This window comes from Podarcis filfolensis (assembly GCF_964270895.1).
Source record: "Podarcis filfolensis genome assembly, chromosome: 10".
NCBI classification, from domain to species: domain Eukaryota; kingdom Metazoa; phylum Chordata; class Lepidosauria; order Squamata; family Lacertidae; genus Podarcis; species Podarcis filfolensis.
Genome location: NC_139612.1, coordinates 66,843,031 through 66,865,139, shown reverse-complemented (window position 1 = coordinate 66,865,139; position 22,109 = coordinate 66,843,031). Strand labels below are relative to the sequence as shown.

General features: G+C 46.5%; 2 protein-coding genes across 7 annotated transcripts in view; one reads left to right on the top strand and one right to left on the bottom strand.

Moving 5' to 3' along the window:
* Positions 1 to 6,462, top strand: part of PODXL (podocalyxin like) — a 78,282-nt gene extending 71,820 nt beyond the window's left edge. For 2 of the 6 annotated variants that reach the window (XM_083572964.1, XM_083572961.1), the window contains exon 8: positions 813 to 6,462. In XM_083572964.1, coding sequence (XP_083429090.1) covers positions 813 to 1,007 — 195 coding nt within the window. In that variant the 3' untranslated portion in view covers positions 1,008 to 6,462. The remainder of the gene's footprint in view (positions 1 to 812) is intronic. The other 4 variants (XM_083572963.1, XM_083572962.1, XR_014538765.1 and 1 more) reach the window with 3 other exon arrangements.
* Positions 6,463 to 7,630: 1,168 nt separating this feature from the next.
* MKLN1 (muskelin 1) overlaps positions 7,631 to 22,109 on the bottom strand; it is a 95,914-nt gene continuing 81,435 nt past the window's right edge. Inside the window, exons 17-18 of the mRNA XM_083572735.1 lie at positions 19,983 to 20,037; positions 7,631 to 14,275 (exon numbers count right to left, since the gene is read on the bottom strand). Of these exons, the coding sequence (XP_083428861.1) occupies positions 14,154 to 14,275; positions 19,983 to 20,037 (177 nt within the window). The 3' untranslated portion in view covers positions 7,631 to 14,153. The remainder of the gene's footprint in view (positions 14,276 to 19,982; positions 20,038 to 22,109) is intronic.

Genomic DNA, 22,109 nt, shown 5'->3' with positions numbered 1-22,109 from the left:
TCGCCAGCTTCTGACACCTCCTCCTCCCAGCCTTCTCCCTCTGACCACTCATCATTCCCACCACCACTCTGAGCCTTCTTCCCTTGGGGGTTCCCCAGCTTCTGCCTGCTACTGCTCCTCTACATCCAGCAGGAGTTTGGACTAGGTGACCCCTGGGTTCCTTTCAACTCTGTGGTAAACTCTATTGGATGCGGGTGGCGCTGTGGTCTAAACCACTGAGCTTCTTGGGCTTGTCGGTTAGAAGGTTGGTGGTTCAAATGCGCACAACGGGGTGAGCTCCTGTTGCTCTGTCCCAGCTCCTGCCTATCTAGCAGTTCGAAAGCATGCCAGTGCAAGTAGATAATAGGTACCACTGTGGCGGGAAAGCAAACAGTGTTTCCGTGCGCTCTGGCTTCTCTCACGGGGTCCCATTGCGCCAGAAACGGTTTAGCCATGCTGGCCACATGACCCAGAAAGCTGTCTGTGGACAAACACCAGCTCCCTTGGCCAGTAAGCGAGATGAGCGCCACAACCCCATAGTTGCCTCAGTTTCAGGATCTGTCCTTCCAGTGAGCACTCAGGGCTGATTTGTTTCAGAATGGATAGGTTGTATCTTCTTGCAGTCCATGGGACTCTCAAGAGTCTCCTCCAGCACCAGAATTCAAAAGCATCCATTCTTCGATGATCAGCCTTCTTTATGGTCCAACTCTCACTTCCGTACATCACTACTGGGAAAACCTTTACCTTCACCTTACCGCAACTCTATGGTTTCAGCTTTTTTCAGTCCCTGTTCATATGTCTCCTACCCAAACCCCCCTGTCCCCGCCTTACAGCAGCGCCTGACCGAGGAACTTCAGACGATGGAGAACGGTTACCACGACAACCCCACCCTGGAGGTGATGGAGACCTCCTCAGAGATGCAGGAGAAGAAGGTCAACCTGAACGGGGAGCTTGGAGACAGCTGGATCGTCCCCATGGACAGCCTAACGAAAGAGGATCTGGAGGACGAAGAGGACACACATTTATAATTGTTTGGGGCTTTTTGTTTTGTTTTTTAAAGAGAGAACAAACTTTGTGCTAAGCAAAAATTTCGAAAACACTGAAAACTCAAAACTTGCAGCCACAAGTGCCGACATGCAGAAGGAGCCTGGCGGTTATTGGGCGAGAGGATTTGTCTAGGGGGCGTCTGCCGTGGCCAAATCCTTTTTGTTTTGTTTGTTTGGTTTTGTTTTCTAAAATCCCATTAGCTTTCTAAGCAAATTCTATGTCTTGGTGTGTGTATATGTGTACATATATATATATTTTTAATGACTGTGCCTCCTATTTAAGTGTTGAGCAGGGCAGACAGGAGATTCTCCCGCTCCCTTCCCCCCCCTCCAGATGCCAAGGGACCATGAGAGCAAAGCTGGATGTACTGCTCATTTTAACAGGAGCCAAGGTTGTAGTCCTCATGGCTGCAGAGAACAAGGTGGGAGCGCCTGATCAGAGGACAGAGTTGGAGCTTAACTTCTGCCGTTTGCAGACAGCTTGACAAGGCATCGCTCCTTCACGGTTAGTGTAGCGGCCGCAGGGGGGCGCATTATGCAAAAACTCAACCAGATATGCAAAACCCGAGGTGCATTGGGCTCTGGCGTACAGGAGACTCTGAATATTGGCAACAGGGGACAGCTAAAAAAGCCGTATCTCTCTACCTGCCCCGCCCCAGGTCGTCCTATCACTCCACTTGTTTTCTCCACGTGTTAAAAAACATTCTCCCGATCTTCATAGGTCAGGATCAGGCCATTAACTAGCCCGTTCCAGTACGTAAGCATTTTGCAACAGCTGGCGCCTGCAGTGAATCTGTGCCAGCCATGCAAGGATTCAGGTTTTTTCGTTTTTTGCGTTCTTCCTGTAGAATGCAAATTTGGGGCCGGGGTTTTTGTGTGTGTAAGAATGAAGCACCGCAAAACCCAAACGGGCTACGACTGGAGCATTAGCCCAGCGGCACAACTTCAGATTTCAGGAAAGAGATTTGTATGCAGGAACATAGGAGCTGCCTTAAATACTTGACTAGAAGACACTGGGCTCATCTAGCTCAATACTGTTCTACACTGGCCGGCAGCGATTCTCCAGGGTTTGACCAGTTTTATCTGGAGATGCAGGGCATCGCACCTGGGACATTCTGCATGCAGAGCAGATGTCCCACTGCTAAGCTGTGGGCCGTCGCCTTGTACATGGGAGCAAGGCAAGGCTCGCAGCAAGGTTTATAGGCCCACTTTGAAAACTGTTCCAAGGCGAAATATCAAAAAGAAAAAGAGAGGGGAGGATATAATATCCATTGAGCTAAAGAGGATCAGCATTAATCTGCGCACTTCCCCTTCCAACAGCATCTCATGTTTTTTTCTTAATAATAGCTATAGCAATATTGAGTCAACGCAGGTTGAAACAGCCACCTGTTGCTTTTATTGAAAGAGAAGGAAGATGGAGGGTTTTGTGCCTTTGACATGCATGGATGATCCATAAACCCATTTAATGGTGCATTTTAGGGTGTAAAGCTACTGAGTGAGCTAACTTTGCTTGTGCAATAGGTGATCTTAGCTGTGGGGTCTGAAACAGTGGAATGTTTGCAAAGGGAAGCTTGTATCTCTGTGGAAAGGGAATTGCCCCAAAGTTTTGTTGGGCTCTTTCATGCTCCCAAATTTGCCCTTTAAAAAAAAATTCCACATTGTTCTTGCCATGCTGCAGGCATGACCTTTCCAAAGCGCCGATTAATTTAAGCCTAGTTATTGGATTTCACGGGACACGGGTGGCACTGTGGGTTAAACCACAGAGCCTAGGACTTGCCGATCAGAAGGTCGGCGGTTCGAATCCCCGCGAAGGGGTGAGTTCCCGTTGCTCGGTCCCAGCTCCTGCCAACCTAGCAGTTCGAAAGCACGTCAAAGTGCAAGTAGATAAATAGGTACCACTCCGGCGGGAAGGTAAAATGGCGTTTTCGTGCGTTGCTCTGGTTCGCCAGAAGCGGCTTAGTCATGCTGGCCACATGACCCGGAAGCTGTACGCCGGCTCCCTCAGCCAATAAAGCGAGATGAGCACCGCAACCCCAGAGTCGGTCACGACTGGACCTAATGGTCAGGGGTCCCTCTACCTCTATTGGATTTCACAATCATCGAATGAGATGCTCTTAAGGACTTTACACAAATCGCCGTGGGCAGAAGGAACCAGCCCTACAACTGTTCTGAACCCATCGTAAGTCCCTTCTTCGCCTCCTTGTACATTTGATACAGGAAAGTTGTCGAGAACATCTCATCATGCTTTTCGAGATAAGTTATAGGAACGGAAACAGCTAAAAAAAATGAGATCCTGTCCTAGTCCTATTCAGAAGACAAAGATTAAGGATGAGATAAAACATGCCTTGAGTCCCATTAATAAATGACAATGTGATGGCTTTTGATGAATCTGCCCCTTTGTCTTCCCTCAGCTGCCGGACCTCTGAGGAGAGACAAAGGGAAGATGGGTGGATCCTTCGATATTTCCTTCCCTCCCTCTTTTTTAAAAGCAGATTTATGACAGCTGTTTGGATTGTATCTTAGGTCAAATATAACTTTGGAACCCGCTGTCAGAAATCGGTAGGTTCCTAATCCATTTGAACAGGAACTCCCAACTCCCAAACATTGGCAAAGCCACTCTCTGGGCAGGAGATGTAAATTTAGAGGCTGTAAATTTAGAGTCTCTTACTGGCCCGGCTTGAGTCCGGCGCAGGAGGAAGGAAGCGTTCAAATGTCAGCGTTCAGTCCTTGCATCTTCCTGTATCAGCCCAGGGAGATTCCAGGAACAAGGGGGTTCTAGCAGCTCCTATTAAATACCTTGCCTTTGCAGAAAAGATCAGCGTAACATTTTCCTATCTTCATCGATAAATACTAGAGTGACTGTGTGTGGCTGTGCCACACTGATTTATTATTTTTAAAGAAACTATTTCTGGCATTCTGCTATAGCCATAAGAAAATTAATGTTGTCTTGTTGGCTCACACCAAGGTCTCTTCTTAAAGAGATTGGCAACTGGAAACTTTGAGGAGGCCAAATATGGCAATATGTCCCCTGATCCCAAACTGTAAATCCATCACTCGCCCACCCTTCCCGTTCCAAGCAAAGGGCTTCTGAGACCCTTGATTCTTAGTGCATGGCTGCTAGTGGTTGGAGAGGAACTTCTTCAGCCAGGTGTGTCAAGAGGTATAATAATAATAATTTATTATTTATACCCCGCCCATCTGGCTGGGTTTCCCCAGCCACTCTGGGCGGCTTCCAACACAATATTAAAATACAGTAATGCCTCAAACATTAAAAACTTCCCTTAGCAGGGCTGCCTTCAAATGTCATCTAAAAGTCTGGTAGTGTTCTCTTTGACATCTGGTGGGAGGCCGTTCCACAGGGCAGGTGCCACTACCGAGAAGGCCCTCTGCCTGGTTCCCTGTAACTTGGTTTCTCGCAGGGAGGGAACCACCAGAAGGCCCTTGGAGCTGGACCTCAATGTCCGGGTAGATCAATGGGGGTGGAGATGCTCCTTCAGATATACTGGACCGAGGTAGTGATGGCATGGGGGGAGATCAGAGTGTATTTGTGCACAACTCATATCTTTCAAATGGGTACCAGCTCTGGACTGGGGCAGTGACATCAGTAGCCCGCTTACTTCACCCTCCAGTGAAAGCATCGTTTCCTCAACAAAGCAGCCAAAGCTAATGTGGCCCTCCAGGTGTTGCTGGACTACAACTCCCATCATCCCTTGCAGGCTGGGGTTGATGGGAGCTGGAGTCCAGCAGAAGTGCCACTGGTTTATCTCCTAGCTGGTGCTGGCACCCGACTTGTCTTGAGAGACAATGGAGTGCGCTTCTGGGGGTGAAGTCAAACTGCGCCAAAATGACCTCTCTGGGACACAAACCTGGGCAGTGTGCATGGAGGTCATGGGGTACCCAGATGACAAGACACCCACCCTCAGCCTGGCTGATGTGGTCCAAAGGTCATAGAAACATAGAATTGTAGTGGTTTGGGGGGGGGTCAAGGGTCATCTAGTCCACCACCCCCAGCAATAAAAGGTGCAGCAATAAAACAACTAGCACATTTGCAAAACAGAGCAGGATTTGGCATAGTTTCACATTGGATGCGTTGAGATTCCTATATTGCATAGGGTTGCACTCTTTGATTTTATGAGTCTCCATCCTTGCAGGAGAGCCTTCCTATTGTATTATGTGCCTTGGGAGCAGCTGTGGTGCACATTAAGGGCAAAGGGCTCCGCCAAAGGACAAAGGGCACTTTGCTATTGTCACCATGGAAACAGAGGGCGTTAGAGAGTCCTTTGCCTGTTTGTCAGATCTGCAGAGTAAGTCAAGAGATCAGGGGTTGGCTTACAACCCTTCTTTTTAATATAATGTAGAGCAGACCTATTCAAACAACCAAAAAATATGCACCTCTTTCTGATAGTGGGTCAGGGAGACAAAATACAAAAGTATTGCAAATAGATTTCCCCCCCAGTTACTAGTCTGTGGAGATATAAGACAATCTGAAGGGGACGGGGGGCAGGAGAATAGAATTTCTTGTCACTTCCCCAGTTTTCTTCCTCTACAACTAGACCATCAACAATTCAGTGCCAAAAGAAGTTAGATTGGGTTATTTGGTTATGTTAGTTGCTCTGCTCCAGCTATTTTTCAGGTGTGCTGTTACTCGAAAGGGATGGGAGGGTGCTTTGATGTGTTGCAAAGGAGACCGAGATTGCAAAAATAAGTCACACACACAAACCCGGTTCATGCAAATGAAAGATGTGAACTTCTGGTTAAGACAAGGACCCTTGGTTAAGACAAGAATCCTAACAGGAAATACTAATTACCCCTTCAACATGGCACTACGAAGGTACTAGCAACTTGGGAACACTGCTAGATCCTCCAATTGCCCAGTTTGTTTTTTATTGCTGCTACTGCAATTTACTGTTTTTTGTTAAATCGTACTTTCTGGTGTACGAGAGGCTCCGGGATTCTGATGTCCTTATGATTTAAAACCACACGGCGAAGCAGGTTATGGGGAGAGAGGTGTGAAGATGTGTAACATCTATGCTATTGATATGTTTGTAATGACAGAAAAGAAAGTTAATAAAAATTTATTTTTTAAAAAAGTGGGGGGAGAGAAGGCAGAGCCACCCCCAGACTTGACACAGAGTCTCCCAAATCCAGAACCAATGTGTTTTCAACTGTACTCTGCGGGTCCTCGATGCAAGTTTTCGTTTGCAAATGGACTGCAATGTGCGCCTAGCCCCTTTCGGTTGTGATAATGCATCTGAATGCTACTTTTTATGCACTGTGCAGCTTCCTCAGCGCACACTTAGCTGCGCTGAAACAGGAGTCTGATATACACTGGGATTTTAACAGAGGAACTGGATTGTAAAGATTATCGTTGCATTTTCCTACAAAGTATATTTTGAAGACACCACTTATTTCTGTCAATAAAAGTTTCTTTTGTGAAGGGCTGGTGGCCCCTCTTTTTCTTTCCCCCCCCCCCCCCATGGTCACACGAGTTGGCGGTGGTTGGGAAATCTTACGACTTTCTCATGTTGCAAAATCTCTTTTCCACTTTTTAAACTTGCCCGATTAAGCCGGTTTATACCTGGATCTCAAAACCGGGACGTAGGATGTCTGGAAATGAAAGATTCCTTTTATAAGGGGGGGGGGGGGGACAGAATGTACATGTGGGCAAGGATGTGTGGTTACAAAAAGGGGCCTGATATGCAAAGATAAAATTTATACCCCATCGCTGGACCTACTTTTGCTTCCCTCTCCCCATCACTGGCCAGTGGCCCCTAGCACATGACCTAGAAGTCAACGTGGCCCTCAGCCTGAGAAAGGTTCTCGTCCAGTCATTTCAATGGATGCACACTCAAGTGACTTTTAACACTGGACAGCAGTCGCTGCAAGAGGAGAGCCAACTGGATGGATTTGTGATACATTTACATATTGAAATACTTTGTCACTTGTACAACTTGTATGCAGTAAGATTACACGAGCACCCCCCCCACTCAGCTCTCTTAGTCTTAATTCCCCTCATTTAATGAAGCACACACCCCAAACCCGAAAGTCAGTTGCCTTTTGTTATCTTTTCATTCAGCAGCCTAACAGCCCACAGATAGAAGCTGTTCTTTACCCTGTTGGTGCGACTAATCATGCTTCTATATCTTCTGCCTCAGGGCAGGAGATCAAGAAAGTGCCGACCATGGGAAAGGCCATAATATCTTGTGCTGTATTCACCACCCTCTGTAGGCACTTCCTATCAGTTGATGTCAAACCAGCGTACCACACCGTGATGCAGTATGAAAGGACTCTTTCTATTGTGGACCGGTAGAAAGAGATCATCAAATGTTGATTGACATCATTCTTCCACAATACTCTGAGGAGATGGAGTCTCTGTTGGGCTTTCTTAACCACCTGGGTTGTATTTATTTTCCAAGTAAGGTCTTCACTGAGATAAACTCCTAGGAATTTAAAGGATGAGACTCTCTCCACACAGCCACAGTGGGGCTAGTTCTCCTCTCTTCCTCTGAAATCAAGGTCCGTGTTTTAAATCTCACTAGGTAACTAAGCAGCAAAACCAAAATTTCTACCGAAGCGCTGCAAGAAGTGATTCCCGTGACAAGATGGGCATTGATTTTTGTTTTTATTAAGAAAAAAAAATGAACAAAATACATTCTCTCTCCGTATATACATTACATACAGCATAATTCTACATTGGTAAATGCTCTCATATCATTCCAAAGCAATCCTTAATACTTCAACCTGGGGTCACAACCATTTTCCTTATGCCGAGATAGGAGGAGGGAGGACAGGGGGAGAACACGAGGGGAAATTTATACTGCAGGCTGAGAAAATGGGGAGGAAGTACCCGAAAACAGCCAACAGCAGTGAGCACAGTATATGACACAACTCGGCTCCAAAAATCCCACCCTCCCCTGAAGACGTCACTGTAGAAGGAAGGAAGGAAGGATTTAACTCTCGGCTCACTCGGCAGAAGATTTCGAGTCATGCAAAACGTCCCGTGTTAAGTGCAGTCCAGGTCTCTCCTGGCGTGGAAGGCAGAATCATAGAATTGTTGAGCTGAAAGGGACCCAAGGGTCATCTAGTCCAACCTCCCGCAATGCAGGCAGAATCAGTAGTCCAGAGCCCTAGCCACAGGCGTCACCAAACCGCTGCCTCTGATCGCTGCTGACGGCCTGATCGGGAGCTAGATTACGGGGAACAGGGTAGGAAATGGGTATTTCTGACTCCGCTGGGGCACAGACTCTTATAAACCCTTGCCTGCCTTCATCAGCTGCACGAAAATGAATCGGAGTTGAAGAAGTGTGCATGCACACGAAAGCTCATACCAATAACAAACTTAGTTGGTCTCTAAGGTGCTACTGGAAGAGTTTTTTAAACTTTGTTCTGTCCACTCCAGTGAGGTTTCTCCAAGAGAACTTCCTGGAAGATTGGCATTTCCCAAGCTGGTGAATCCAGATGTTTTTGGCTACAGCTGCCATCAGCCCCCAGACAGCATACCTGCAGCTGCAGTCCCAAAAAATGGTATCACCAGCTGTTTGTGGGGCTGTGGTAGATTTCAATCCAGATGGGCACATGTGAGAGGGCAGTGCTTGGGGGTTTTTTGTGCCTCTGGGACCATGTCTTGGGGCCACCTTGTCTCTGATCCCAAAGTGCTCCCCAATTCAGGTTTTTTTCTTTTTAATATCCCTTTTCTTCCACATACATATATACACATCCATACCAGAATTGGGAGTCTCTAAAGCCAGATGTAAGCCATCTTCAGGCTCACAAGAATGGTGGTTTTCACAAGGAACCTCAGGAGCTAAGTATAAAACACTGGGAAACACTTAGAATGAAAGAACAAGGTTCTGCTAAACATCTGCGCAGACCACAAAAAACCTTTCGGTCTCAGAGCTGACTCCAGTCTTTTGGGGCAGAGACACAGTCCTGGTTTTCCCACAACTCTTCTTAGGGGCGCTATGTCCTGCATGTGGTTGGCCATTGTGCAAAACAAGATGTTGACCTGGGCTCTTCCTGTGTTCTTAGCAGCCTAATTTGGAGAGGGAAGCCTTCTCGTTGCTGCTGTCAGAAACCCTTTCCCCGTCTACTGAAAAATCACCCAGAGCCAACAGTTCCCAATCTACCTCTTGCCCATCCTAGCTCTAAAATGCATCCAGCAGGATCCCTTTCCCAAAAGTACACAAGCTGCTTTAGCTCAACTTTGGAGGACGTTTTAATAATAATAATTAATATTTATACCCCTACACCTCCCTTATGGTCATGCCCTCAGATAGGAGACCATAAAAGTGGACCAAGCAGATTCGCTGATGGGCAAGTTCTCCCAAGGTACGTCCTACAAGGAGAAGCCTTGATAACTTCACTTCCTTCATAATAGCAGTTTCCTCCAAATAATCTTGAGGATTTTAGTTGGGGTAGTATTTAGAATTGGAAATAACTGCTTCCCTACCCACCACTTGGGACTTCAGCTTTTAACGTTTTCTCTGGGGAGAGGGGAGGGTCGACAGAGGAGTTGAACTAGTACAGACCCAGCCAACATGCAACGCACGTCTAAGAAACCAACACGGATTTCAAGCTGACAGTAAGACAAGTTCCTGAAACAAGCATCCACACCAGTGTGTGCATGTGAGGTTCAGTGAAGCAGCAGCACCTTAGCAAGCCGGGAGCTGTAGTGTTTTCATGACAACAGAGCAACGTGCACAAAAGGAATCCTAATCATTCGAGACCTGTAGGCGTTTTACTGTTCACTATTCCAAGGGGGAAATCTGTGGAGGCAAAAATACATTTCCTCCAACACAAAAGAAACCTTTAAGAGCCATGTTTATGATATTGCAAATACCACGGAGCAGGTTAATACAGATTTTATATTCCTCTTCCCTCCCCATTACATAGCCTCAACCACTTAATTTATGGAACGAAAGCCTGATACTGATGTGCTGTTTGGTTTCCTACACTTTGCAAACCTGATGTGGTTGGGAAGTGCTTATGAGGAACGACTGAGGAAGCTTGATATAGATGGAAGAGAAGGCTGAGATGCTAGCCATCTTCAAGTTAACAAAACGAATTTCAACAGGGACAAATGTAAGGATCTGCACTTAGGCAGGGAGAACCAGGTGCTGAAATACAAGATGGTGGACGTCTGCCTTACTAGCAATGCATGTGAAAAGGATCTTGGGGTCTTGGTGGACCACCAGCTTAATATTGAGTCAACAATGTGATGCAGCAGCAAAAAAGCTAATGCTATTCTAGGCTGCATCAACAGATGTCTAGTGTCCAGATCAAGGGAAGTGAGAGTACCACTCCATTCTGCCTTGGTCAGACCACACCTGAAATACTGGGTCCAATTCTGGGCACCACAATTTAAGAAGGATGTTGACAAGCTGGAACGTGTGCAGAGGAGGGCAACCAAGATGATCAAGGGTGTGGAAACCAAGCCTTATGAAAAACGGTTGAAGGAGCTGGGTATGTTTTGCCTGGAAAAGAGGAGACCGAGAGGATATATGATGGATGGCCATCTGTCATGGATGCTTGAGCTGAGATTCCCGCATTGTGGAGGGTTGGACTAGATGACCCTCAGGGTCCCTTCCAACTCTACAATTCTATGAAATATCTAAAAGTGTGTCAGGTGGAACACTTGATTTCTGCAGCTCCAAAAGGTGGGACTTGAACAAGTGGGTTCAAATTACAAGGAAGGAGTTTCCAACTAAACATTAAGAATAACTTTCTGATGGCAAGAGCTGCTCAACAGTGGAACGGACTCCCTCAGAAGGTGGTGGATTCTCCTTCATTGGAGGTTCCTAAACAAGAGGTTTGACAGCCGTCTGCCAGAGATTCTTTAATTGGACTAGATGGCCCTTGGGGTCCTTTCCAACTCTAAAACTTCCCCAAGAGCTGAAAATATTGAACATATGCTGGCTGAAGGGGGAAACAAATGGAAAAATTCAAAAAACTATGTTGGGGTGTGTGTGTGTGATGCAAATAACTAAGTCAGGGAAGTGCACTCTTTGTAGAAGAAGAGGAGGAGGAGGAGGAGTTTGGATTTGATATCCCGCTTTGTCACTACCCTAAGGAGTCTCAAAGCGGCTAACATTCTCCTTTCCCTTCCTCTCCCACAACAAACACTCTGAGGTGAGTGGGGCTGAGAGACTTCAGAGAAGTGTGACTGGCCCAAGGTCACCCAGCAGCTGCATGTGGAGGAGCGGGGAAGCGAACCCGGTTCACCAGATTACGAGTCCACCGCTCTTAACCACTACACCACACTGGCTCTAGAGGCCTAGGAAGTTGCTGGATAAAAGCACCTAGAAATAGTTAAAGATCAACCCCCTTGTGTTTTCTCCAGCCCTCTCCCTCCCCACATTTCCCCTGTGCAAGAGGGCTGCACGGTGCAGCACAGGGAATTAACATGCCAGCTTAACCTTCCGCAGCTTCCATTTCAAAGGCTTCTGGGCATGAGGTTTTCATCTCTGCCCTGTTCACCAAGATGGCCCTCCCATCATGAGAACTGTTGCTGAAACAGGTGGTGGTGGGGACTGTGATCTGGTTTTTACCTTCATCCTCCCAAGCTATCACATCGCTTAATCTTAAAGCATTTGCTTGCCATGAACACAGTCTACTTAAACTGCATTTATCTGGGGATCACATTCTTACTTTAGGGGGCAAACATCCTGCAACCTAGCAACACACATCTTGGTACTGATGTTTTGGTGTAAAACCTGGGGGAGGTAGAAGCAGTATTAGAAACTGAGATTTGCAGGCTCTTCCCCAAATGGCCCCTTAAACTTATGTTATGGGCGCCACAACCAAATATCTAGTCGTCGTCTTTCTTTCTTTTCTTTTCTTTTTTGCACAAATCAGCTGGCATGTCTTTTGGTGCTCCGCGAGCCAGGTGATTTGTGGGGCAGTTCAATACCAAAAGAGGTGTCTCCTTTGGTGCTGCACTGCCCCGCAAGCCAGCTGATGTGGCATCGCAGCAGCGCCATCCAACTAGAGAAGAGTTGTCAGTAGCCAAACCTGGCGACAAGACATCTCCACTCGCTCACAAAAGGTTGGTTGCCAGTCTCAAAATGTGACTGGCCGCTGGGGAATTTCGAGCACTAACTTATTCTTAAAGCATGTGCGTGCCTTTAACCCTGTCTACTTAAACTGCATGTATTTGGGGATCGCATTCTTACTGATGGGGCGAGCATCCCAAAACCTAGCAATACACACCTTAGTACTGAAGTTTTAGTGTAAAGGCCTGGGGGAGGTGGAAGGGAAGGAATAAGCTGCTTTCAAATTCATGTGCTTATGTTATCAAAAGCATGTCTAAAGACAGGCAAAACTGCATGAGCATCTAAAGAGGAGGTAAATGCACATCCAACATGTGCACAGCCCCCTTCAACTCACCCAGCATTACGACTACAGGAGATACGTGAGCTACGTTGTCTGCACAGACTGCCTGTTGGTGTGGGATTTTTGCCCCATGCCTGCCCCCAACTTTTCAGGCCAGAGCTAAGGCGTTAACTCAGGCATTTCCTGTGGAAACAGGTCACTGAGTGGACGAACAAGGTGGAGGGGTTTAAAAGCAACCAGCCTATATCAATACAAACAGCAAACTTTTTTTGTGTGTGTGAAAAACGTCAAACTTTTTTTCCCCTACAACCTGTGTTTGCAAAGAGGCAAATTCAACAGAGCTTAGGATGGACCTGTGCAAGTTTCGGGGAGGTGGGGCGTAGAAGATAGAAGCTCTAAACCAGAGGGTAGCCAGCGTTTCGGACTACAATTCCCATCAACCCCAAGTCAGCCAAGCCAACGCGCTTAGTAAGGATGATGGAAGATGTTGCCCCAAACATCTGGAAGGTCAGCAGACACCTGCCCCAAGCTCTGCCCAATGCCTACTTACAAGATGAAAACAGAATGGATACAAAGCTCACGAAATGCAGGTGTGGCCAGTGTTCTTCACTTTTGAGGTTTCTGGATGGCGCGTGGCTAAGGTGGGATCAGACTGCATTAAAAACAAAAAGCAATAAAAACCCCAGAAGCCAGGCAACTGTGGTAGCACCAACCAAGGGGTGGAACTACTCATCATACATGAACTGAATGCAAAAACTGCAGCGGCTGCTTCTTGTTTAAAAACGAGGGTGAAGGAAGCTACTTCGGAAGGGGAGGAAATTGCTCCAACTTTCCCTCCTGCCCTCTGCTGAAAACTGCCCCAAATCCCACTTCCCTCCATCGACATGTTTATCTCCACCAACATGTACCTGGAAGGCGGTATCTGTGTGCGTATTTTTAGCACAAAAGCTGTAGCAGTGGGGGGAAATTCAAGCGCCACCCACTTCCCCACTCGTATCTTCTTCCCAGCAGAAGTGGGGATGTTGTCATTTTGTCACATGAGTTCGCGTTTCAAGAGTAGTTCCCTCCCGGAACTGTGTTTACGCTCCTATTTGTTTCTTCTTCACAAGATCTAAAAGTTGCCCGCTAGAGGGGGCTAAGCTTCCTTCTTGGATTTCGCTTTTCCTCCGACAAGGTCACGGCTGCAGTTTATGATCAAAGCCCACACAGAGAGAGACGCACACACGGACCCCTTGCGTACACCAGAACCCACTGCCGGTGTTCACAAACGCCGAGAAGTAACGCTAAACTCAGCCAGACAAACGTTGGGACAAAATTACAATGAGGCCCCAAATAAAACCCAAACGACCCCCACCCCCCCCCCAAAAAAAAATCTCCAAGACTTCATTTTGCATACACACACAACAAGTGGTGGGAGGGAAGGGGTACTGGTAAGTATACATAACTCAGGTGACCATGTGATTTGCTTTCTTCTCATCAACGTTCATTCACTTTTTTAAAAAGCCAAGGTCAGAAAATATATCTATGTATGTATTTCCATCAGAAGTACATCAGTTGCCTTTTATTAGCCCATTTGGTATTTATCCGTGAAGCCACCTCCCCTCCCTGCTCTGAAACCACGTTACTCTTATTATAGTGCAGTCCGCCAGTCGCTCGGTCAATCAAGGCAGGCGTGCGCGCGCACACACACACACACACACAAAAATTAAAAATACTGAAAAGCAAAAAATGTCCTTCTCCCGGCCCCCGCCCTGCTGCCCTCCCCTCCTCCTTCCACGTGTCCAGCCAGTGCCCCTGTCACAGGGTGATGAGGTCTACCAGGTTGCCCTTGGGCGGCGTCATGTTGTCGGGAAAGAAGTTCACTAAGGTATCAAAGAGCTGAGTCCGTTGGGCGTAGATATGGTCGACGTCAGAAAACCCTGGAGATGAGGAAGAAGAGAAGAATCGCTGAAACATGGCCCAGGTGTGTATTCTAGATGTTTATCTCCCACGCTCCTGGAGGACCAACGGTGGGAGTGATGCCCACCTGCCAACAGGTGATGATCCGCTTTGAAATCCCAACTGCTGGGACTGCAAAGGGCGTTCAAACAGCTCTTGCTAAGCATCCTTGCATTCAAACACTTCCTATCACCCATCAGCTGACAGAGAGGGAGCGTTCCTTCAAACACACAAACACAAACAACCTCTGTGCTTCTCCTTTAAACCATGTAGTGGGCGTGACACCCTGAAAATGACGGGGGAGGGCAAATGGGCAGGCTTGGAGGGCCCTGTTTGCTCAGATGTTCCCCACCCTGGGTCCCCAGTGACTGGCAGCGGCTCCCCAAGGTTTCAGGCAAGGACTGATCCCAGCCACACCCAAGATCTTCTGCGTATAAGGTTTTTGGCCCTTCCTCAGCCATGCAGCCCACTGGTTGTCTTGGGACACGTGCACCTGCCCTAGCCTACCCCCCACAAGGTAACTGCAAAGATGGAAAATACAGCCCCATTCAAACGATGGGACAATCACTAGAACCGGAGCCTAAATTAGCCCTGCAATCTCAGATTAAGAACAGAGCCATTAAAGACTTCATCCAGCATTTATTAACTGCAGCTAGATCAGCAGTTGAAAAAAAACGGGAAAACTTTAAACACGTATCTTTCTGAAGCCTGGATTTCACAAGTATGGGACATGGTCCTTATGGACAGATTAAGCATTTAACGAAAGAAACATTGATTGGGTGGGGAGGCAGGAAGACTCACACCTTTTATACAACACAGTATCCTTTTATTGACTTTGTTAACACAATCAAACATGGTTTTCACCCTACATCGACTCATGGAACCTTATGGAGAGACAGTTTTATTTGACTGCCTTTCTTGGAACATTGGAAACTACAGCCATCAAGAGCTGTTTCTGTTTCTGTCTCTTTCCCTTACACTACTAAGCTCTGTTTCCTTGCATGAGTATGTTTTGCTACTTGAAATCAAAAATCATTTTTTAAAAAGAGAACATTCAGCCTCATATATGCAACTTAGGCTCCTCAGAGCCAAAGATGGGTGAATGCTTCTAGATTTTTTAAGATATATGGCTATATTTTTTCTTGGATACAATCTGAAGGAATTATATTATGGCTTGTTAGGCAGATATCCTGTAAAAAAGGTAAAGGGACCTCTGACTGTTAGGTCCAGTCGCAGACAACTCTGGGGTTTTGGTGCTCATCTCGCTTTATTGGCCGAGGGAGCTGGTGTACAGCTAGCAGTGCATGGAAACACCATTTACCTTCCCGCCAGAGCGGTACCTATTTATCTACTTGCACTGGCATGCTTTCAAACTGCTAGGTAGGCAGGAGCAGGAACAGAGCAACGGGAGCTCACCCTGTGGGATTCGAACCGCCGACCTTCTGATCAGCAAGCCCTAGGCTCTGTGGTTTAGACCATAGCGCCACCCATATCCTGTACAGTCCAACAAATTATGGGTTTTATACACAATCGTAACTTCTTTTTTATCTACTGCTGAGTTAGCAAAAGGCTGCGTAGTTTGTAGCCAGAGGAATGTGCACCAGAACTATGCAACCATGCTTGTAAAAGCTTACAAGCTGTTGGGTCCAAATAAATGCTTAGGAGCCTTCTCCAAGAGTTTGTCTAAAGAGGACTAAACTTTCACTTTTACCCCCCTCCCCCGCCACCCAAAAATAGAGGGGGAGGGGAGTGGAATATTAATTAAGATGGAACAGCTGGATGACAGGCCAACAAAGTGCCATTGCACATTGTGTACATCACAAAAGGGACCAAATGCTGTAAACAAACCTATCCTTGGACTCTGTGAGATGCCCTTGAAATGTTGAACCAGGCTTCCCGGATTTTGATTATTGTATTTTTGGACTGCAAAACGGTTTGCTATGCTGGCCGGGGCTGAAGGGGAACCTGCAGCCTTAAATATCCAGAGGAGAGGCCAGGATGGGGAAGGCTGAGTTGCAGTCAAACGTAAGAGCTACAAGTTCATCCTGCTGGTTCATCCCACAAATGCTTCGGTGGAACGCAACTGCGTGGCAGCCGCAGGAGGAAGGCCAAATGTAAGCCAGCCAGAACCAGAGGTGAGGGCTTTGTGCTCCCCCTAAGTAGTTCGCAGGCTTTCGTAACACAACAGGCAACAGCACAGTGGGGTGAATCCAAGGGACAGCAGTTCCCACAGCACTTTAAACTGAGCCTGATGGAATGAGGACCCTAACAGGGATCGAGCTTCGAAGGCTGACTCTAGTCTTCGCATTCCATTTCAAGGTTCGATGCCAACAAGTGGAACCGGATTTAGGTTTGATGAGGCCCTAAGTCACAGCGGGTGGCACTGTGGGTTAAACCACAGAGCCTAGGACTTGCTGATCAGAAGGTTGGCGGTTCGAATCCCCGCGACGGGGTGAGCTCCCGTTGCTCGGTCCCTGCTCCTGCCTCAAAGTGCAAATAGATAAATAGGTACCGCTCCGGCAGGAAGGTAAATGGCGTTTCCGTGCGCTGCTCTGGTTCACCAGAAGCGGCTTAGTCATGCTGGCCACATGACCCAGAAGCTGTACGCCGGCTCCCTTGGCCAATAAAGCGAGATGAGCGCCGCAACCCCAGAGTTGGTCACGACTGGACCTAATGGTCAGGGGTCCCTTTACCTTTACTTTAAGCTACTGAAGGTAATGGGGCCCTTTATATGTCCAGCTGTCCTTTGCCAACAACAAAATGTCGCTTTTTCTGTGTTGAATACACGCTATATGGTAATTTATGGACCTAATAGGTATCTAAAGCCATTTGCACGTAACAAAATAGGAGCCTACACAACACAAAACACTGTTGCTGTATGTAGGTTTTATTTTATTTGTTTTTTATCTTATATTTTGTAAATGTACATCCAGGTTTTTTTTTTCTTTAATTTTTTGGGGGGCCCCCAAGAGACTGGGGCCCTTAGCTATAGCTTGTTTAGCTTATACGTAAATCCGGCACTGCCAACAAGCCTTCAATTCTGATCTACCTTGCAGATTAGCAATTCATGGGAGGGGAGGAAGATGTGGTTTAAGCAGTCCAAGCCCTGCTTTTACAGCAGGGGTCTCACCTCTCTCCCCCTCCCCGGCAAGAGGCCCAGCTATCACTCAAGTTGCTGTTATAAAAAGCTCTCACTTCAGGGGGTCGTGGCAGAGGGAATGCGAACAGAGGATTATTATAGTTTTGGGAGCTCAACTCCAGACTTTCTGGTTCTGGGAAGTTTGAAAACTTTGCTGTTTCCGGGACTTCCGGGTTGGTGCCATTGTTTAATGGCGGATTCCCTCCGAGCTCCGGAGGGAATCGGCTCCGTAGCGTCTGGGTCTGGCCGCTGCGGCGAAGCGGAGACCCTTAAAATCACAGGCGCGGATGCCTGTGAACACAGAGACTCGGCGGGCACCATTTGCGCCCCCCCAATCCGCGACGGAGCCTTTTTAAAGGCTTCGGAACGGAGGTAGGGTGGGGTGTGGTGCTGAGAGTACTCCCTCGCCTACGGAGTGAAGCCGCAAGCCATTGACAGAGAGCGCCAACTTCTTCCAAGACCGATTGGACTCTAAAACATAAACCCGTGAGTAATACGGAGATTGGAACCTTAAAAAAAAAAGTTTTTTAATTTTGGATTTGGAACGAGCGGGAAGGGGCTAAAAAGGAAGTCCACCCCCCCCTCTTGTAAACAATTTAAAGCAAAGGACTGGGCAGCTAAGGTCGAGAGAATTTGTTTGTGTTTTTTAATGAAAAATCTTGACTTCACGGTTTTGACACGATAAGAAGATCTACTGGAGGATAAAAAGGATTTTGGGAGTTGAAATTCCATCCCCCCCCGAGACCCGGGAACGTCCCATGAGAAAGCCTGGTGCGTTGAAGATTTTGACAGCTGTCAAGTGAGCTGCTAGTCAGCTAGTTGTCAGCTGGAAAAAAAAAAAGAACATTGTTTCTGCTGTTCTTGCTGGTTTAGTTGGTATAATTTGTTGAAAACAAGGAGGACTGTTACAAAATAACTGGACTTTTGGTTTCGAGCTGAAAGGAATATTAAGGAGCTAAAATCCCCCTAGAGGGGTAATAGGGACACTACATCATAAAAATGGCTGGAGTACATAAATTTCAAGCAGAATTGGACAGAACACTCGTTCTCTTGGGAAACTTGCAAGAGGAATACAATGCTTTGTCTACAGAGGTATCATTACTACACTGGACGGTAAACAACATTTTTGAGTCTGATAAGGACTTGAAACAGGAAGCCTATTCTACTGAACAAATAAATGAAACTGAAAGTGCAGACACGATGGAGCAATATGTGGTTTTTGAAGAAAATGAAGGAGGAGCAGGAGATTTGCAGGAGTTAAAGGAGAGCTACATGATGAGGCCTGACATGATGACAAAAAAGGACAATAAAAATTGGATGTGGAAAGCCTGGTCTGAATGGGAGTCTGGAAAATGGAGAGACCCTCTTAGGAGGAGATCTGAAGACCTGAGGATTACAAATTTGTTGAAGGGGAAAGCTGGAGCTTTGGGGACATTTGGATTTGAAAGAAATTTGAAACAAGAGTTGGAGCACCCCATAGGCTTTGCTTTTAAGGATGGAGGACCGGCTGGAAGTAACATGGATTCTGTTGGGCCGGAGCTCCTCAGAGATTTGGGGCTTAATATTAAAGACTATCAAAGAGACCAGCAGAAAGGAACTGAAAGAGATATAAGGGCCTCGGACGTGAGGTCTCCAGGCTAAATAAATAACATAAAGACTGATGGTTATTGGTTGGGGACTGGAACCGGGAAAAGGGTGGGTGGAGGTTGGGAATCCAAAGGGTACATAAGGATAATTTGCTTTTTATATTTTGTTAGTGGTAAGGAAATTGGGTAAATCGTGGAAGGGAAATTTTGGTCGACTTTAGGAAAAAGGTCTAAGAATAAATAATGAGGTATAAGTATTGATGTATAATTCTAAAAAGGTAAAACTGGTTTTTTCTTTTTAAATTAATTGAAAATAAGGTTGCTAAAGATAAATTGAGGAAATGGAAAAAAGAAGTAAAATAAAATAATAGTATGTTAGAATAAATGTTTAAGCTAAGGTAAAGAAATAAGTTAAGGACTTGCTGAATTGACAATTTAAATTGGAATATAAGAAGGGGAGGCGCGAGGAGGTCTGAGAAATAAGGTTAAGAATTATAAGTAACAGAAACTTTATGTGTTTTTTCTATTTTTTCTTTTTTGTGTTTAGTTTTGAATATTATGTATTTTTGTGTTTTTTGTTTTTTTTTTTTGTATGTTATGTGTTTCTTGAAAATGCTAATAAATATTTTATTAAAAAAAAAAAATGAAAACTTTGCTGTTTCCCTTGACACGCTGCCTGAGGAGAGAAACGTGCCCACGACTGGGAAGAACGGCCTGAGCTCAAGCACTTGAGTGACACACTTTGCCACAGCAAGAAGAGGGTCAGTCTCTGGCCCCATCTCCATGAGGCAAGGCTTGCTGGTGGCTGCCAGGGTGACATGGCACAAGTTAATTTGCTTTGACCGCGCTTGTGTGGCTAACACCACCTTCCCATGCCTGAAACTGATCCCCATGGCGTTTCTGGGGATTTAGGACTGAGGCTTTTGAAAAGCACCAATTCCTGCTGATCTGAAGCATACTCACCCAGAGTGCTCAGGTCAGAGCCGGACTTGAAGAGGGCTGAAGCAAGTAACTGGAACTGGAGAGGAAAACAAACAAGATGTTATTATTATTTTTTAAAGGGTTCAACATGTTCCCATGAGGGGCATAAAGGCTTCTTGATCAACAACAATGAAATCACTTTGGTTGAAGGTTGGGGTGGTTCATTTTTTTTAAATTTTATTTTGGTGGGGGGAATGTTTCTTGACACATCTAATGCCGCCACACGGAGCATTAATGTTCTATTGCTAAGGAATTCTACTTTTAAAACCAGGTCTTTCTGACTGCATCAATTTATTGCGCTGTCATCTTTGGCATTTCACAAACGCGGCCGAGCCTTCAAGAAAAACCACTGCTCACTGCAAGCAAGCCAGACTAAAATATGAAGCCCGATTCTCGTCGGAATGGAGATATATAGGCAGTGGCAGCATGAGGACTCTCTCAGCTATTACGACGGAAAGAAAGACCCGTGCTCTTGTCAGGCAAAAGCTAGGAGGACAGATTTATGCATCCTTAATGCAAGCCCTGAAATGGCTTGCTCTCTTGCTGAGTTTTATGCAGATGGCAGACTTCCCTGGGCTGTGGAGGAAGCCAGCTGAAATCAGCCTCTCCCAACCTGGTGCCCCCTCCCCAAAAAGGTGTTGTGTTAAATACAGTAATAATTGTATAATTTATACCCCACCCATCTGACTGGGTTGCCCCAGCCACTCTGGGCGACTCCCAACAAAATATGAAAAACACAATAAATGATCAACCATTAAAAATTTCCTGATACAGGGCTACCTTCAGATGTCTTTAAAAAGTCATATAGTTGTTTATCTGCTTGACACCTGATGGGAGGGCATTCCACAGGGCAGGTGCCACTACCGAGAAGGCCCTCTGCCTGGTTCCCTGTAACCTCACTTCTCGCAGTGAGGGAACTGGCAGAAGGCCCTCGGAGCTGGACCTCAGTGTCCGGGCTGAACGATGGGGGTGGAGACGCTCCTTCAGGTATATTGGCCTGAGGCCATTTAGGGTTTTAAAGGTCAGCACCAACACTTTGAATTGCGCTTGTTAAAAGCTAGACCACATGGCAGAGGGGTTCTCCCGGACCAGCTGCCTTCAGATGTACATTGTACCAAGAGGGACCTCGTTGACAGCCAGCTTTTTGAAAATTGTGTGTGTAGGTGTACACACACACACACACGGCAGGACAACTGCACAGTCTGTATCAATAGCTTTGTGCGGAGCGTCTGAATACCAAATGTTGCTGGCCCATATTCTGCTTGACAGCACCCAGGGGGCATTTTGTAAGGCACCAAAGGAAACAGGACGCTGGATTAGGAGGATCTTTGCTTTAGTCCCCACTGAATGGCCACAGCAGTTTCAAGACATCCCCAGGTGAGATCCTAGTTGCTTCCAGAAAGCTTTGCCTCTTTGAAGTCAGCAAAGGGGTTTAAATATCACCATGAACAGAGGATTCAAAACCATCAACCATCAGGGGCTACAGGGGCATCTGCAAGTTCTCTCCAGGAAGTAAGCTATAACTGTGGACTGCAGTTCTACTGGCGTGTATATCCCATGGAACTCAATGGGACCTGTTTCAGAGTTGCATTTTAACACTCATTTAAAAAACAAATTTGCCCTCTCTTTCTGGGATCTTTCATTTACACCATATTAGACTAATCAGATGCCTGGCCAAAAACTGTTCTGTCCAGAACACGGCGTTTGTTTCATTTGGCTGCGTGGCCTCAAGCCACTGAACTAGTTTCCATTTATTAACGTCAGACGCTCTCTCGCTCTCTCTGATACGTAATTCTACCATTTCTGCAGTTATCATTTGCAATTTGCAAGACAGACCTCCCAGGAGAAACATAAGCTAGTGTCAAGTGAGGCAAAAGCTTCTCTCTGGCCCTGGTTAATACGCTCACTCAGAATTGCACTGTAAAGCTTTCCCTGAAACCTGCGGCCCTCCGGGCAGTGTTGCGCTGAAACTCCCAGCAGCCCCAGCCAGCCTGGCCAATGGTCAAGAACAGCAGAAGCTGGGAGTTCAGCAACATTTGGAGTTCCCCACCCCGGCACTAAAATATATCACTCTGGGATGAAAGTGGGAAGATCACAGATCCTACTTCT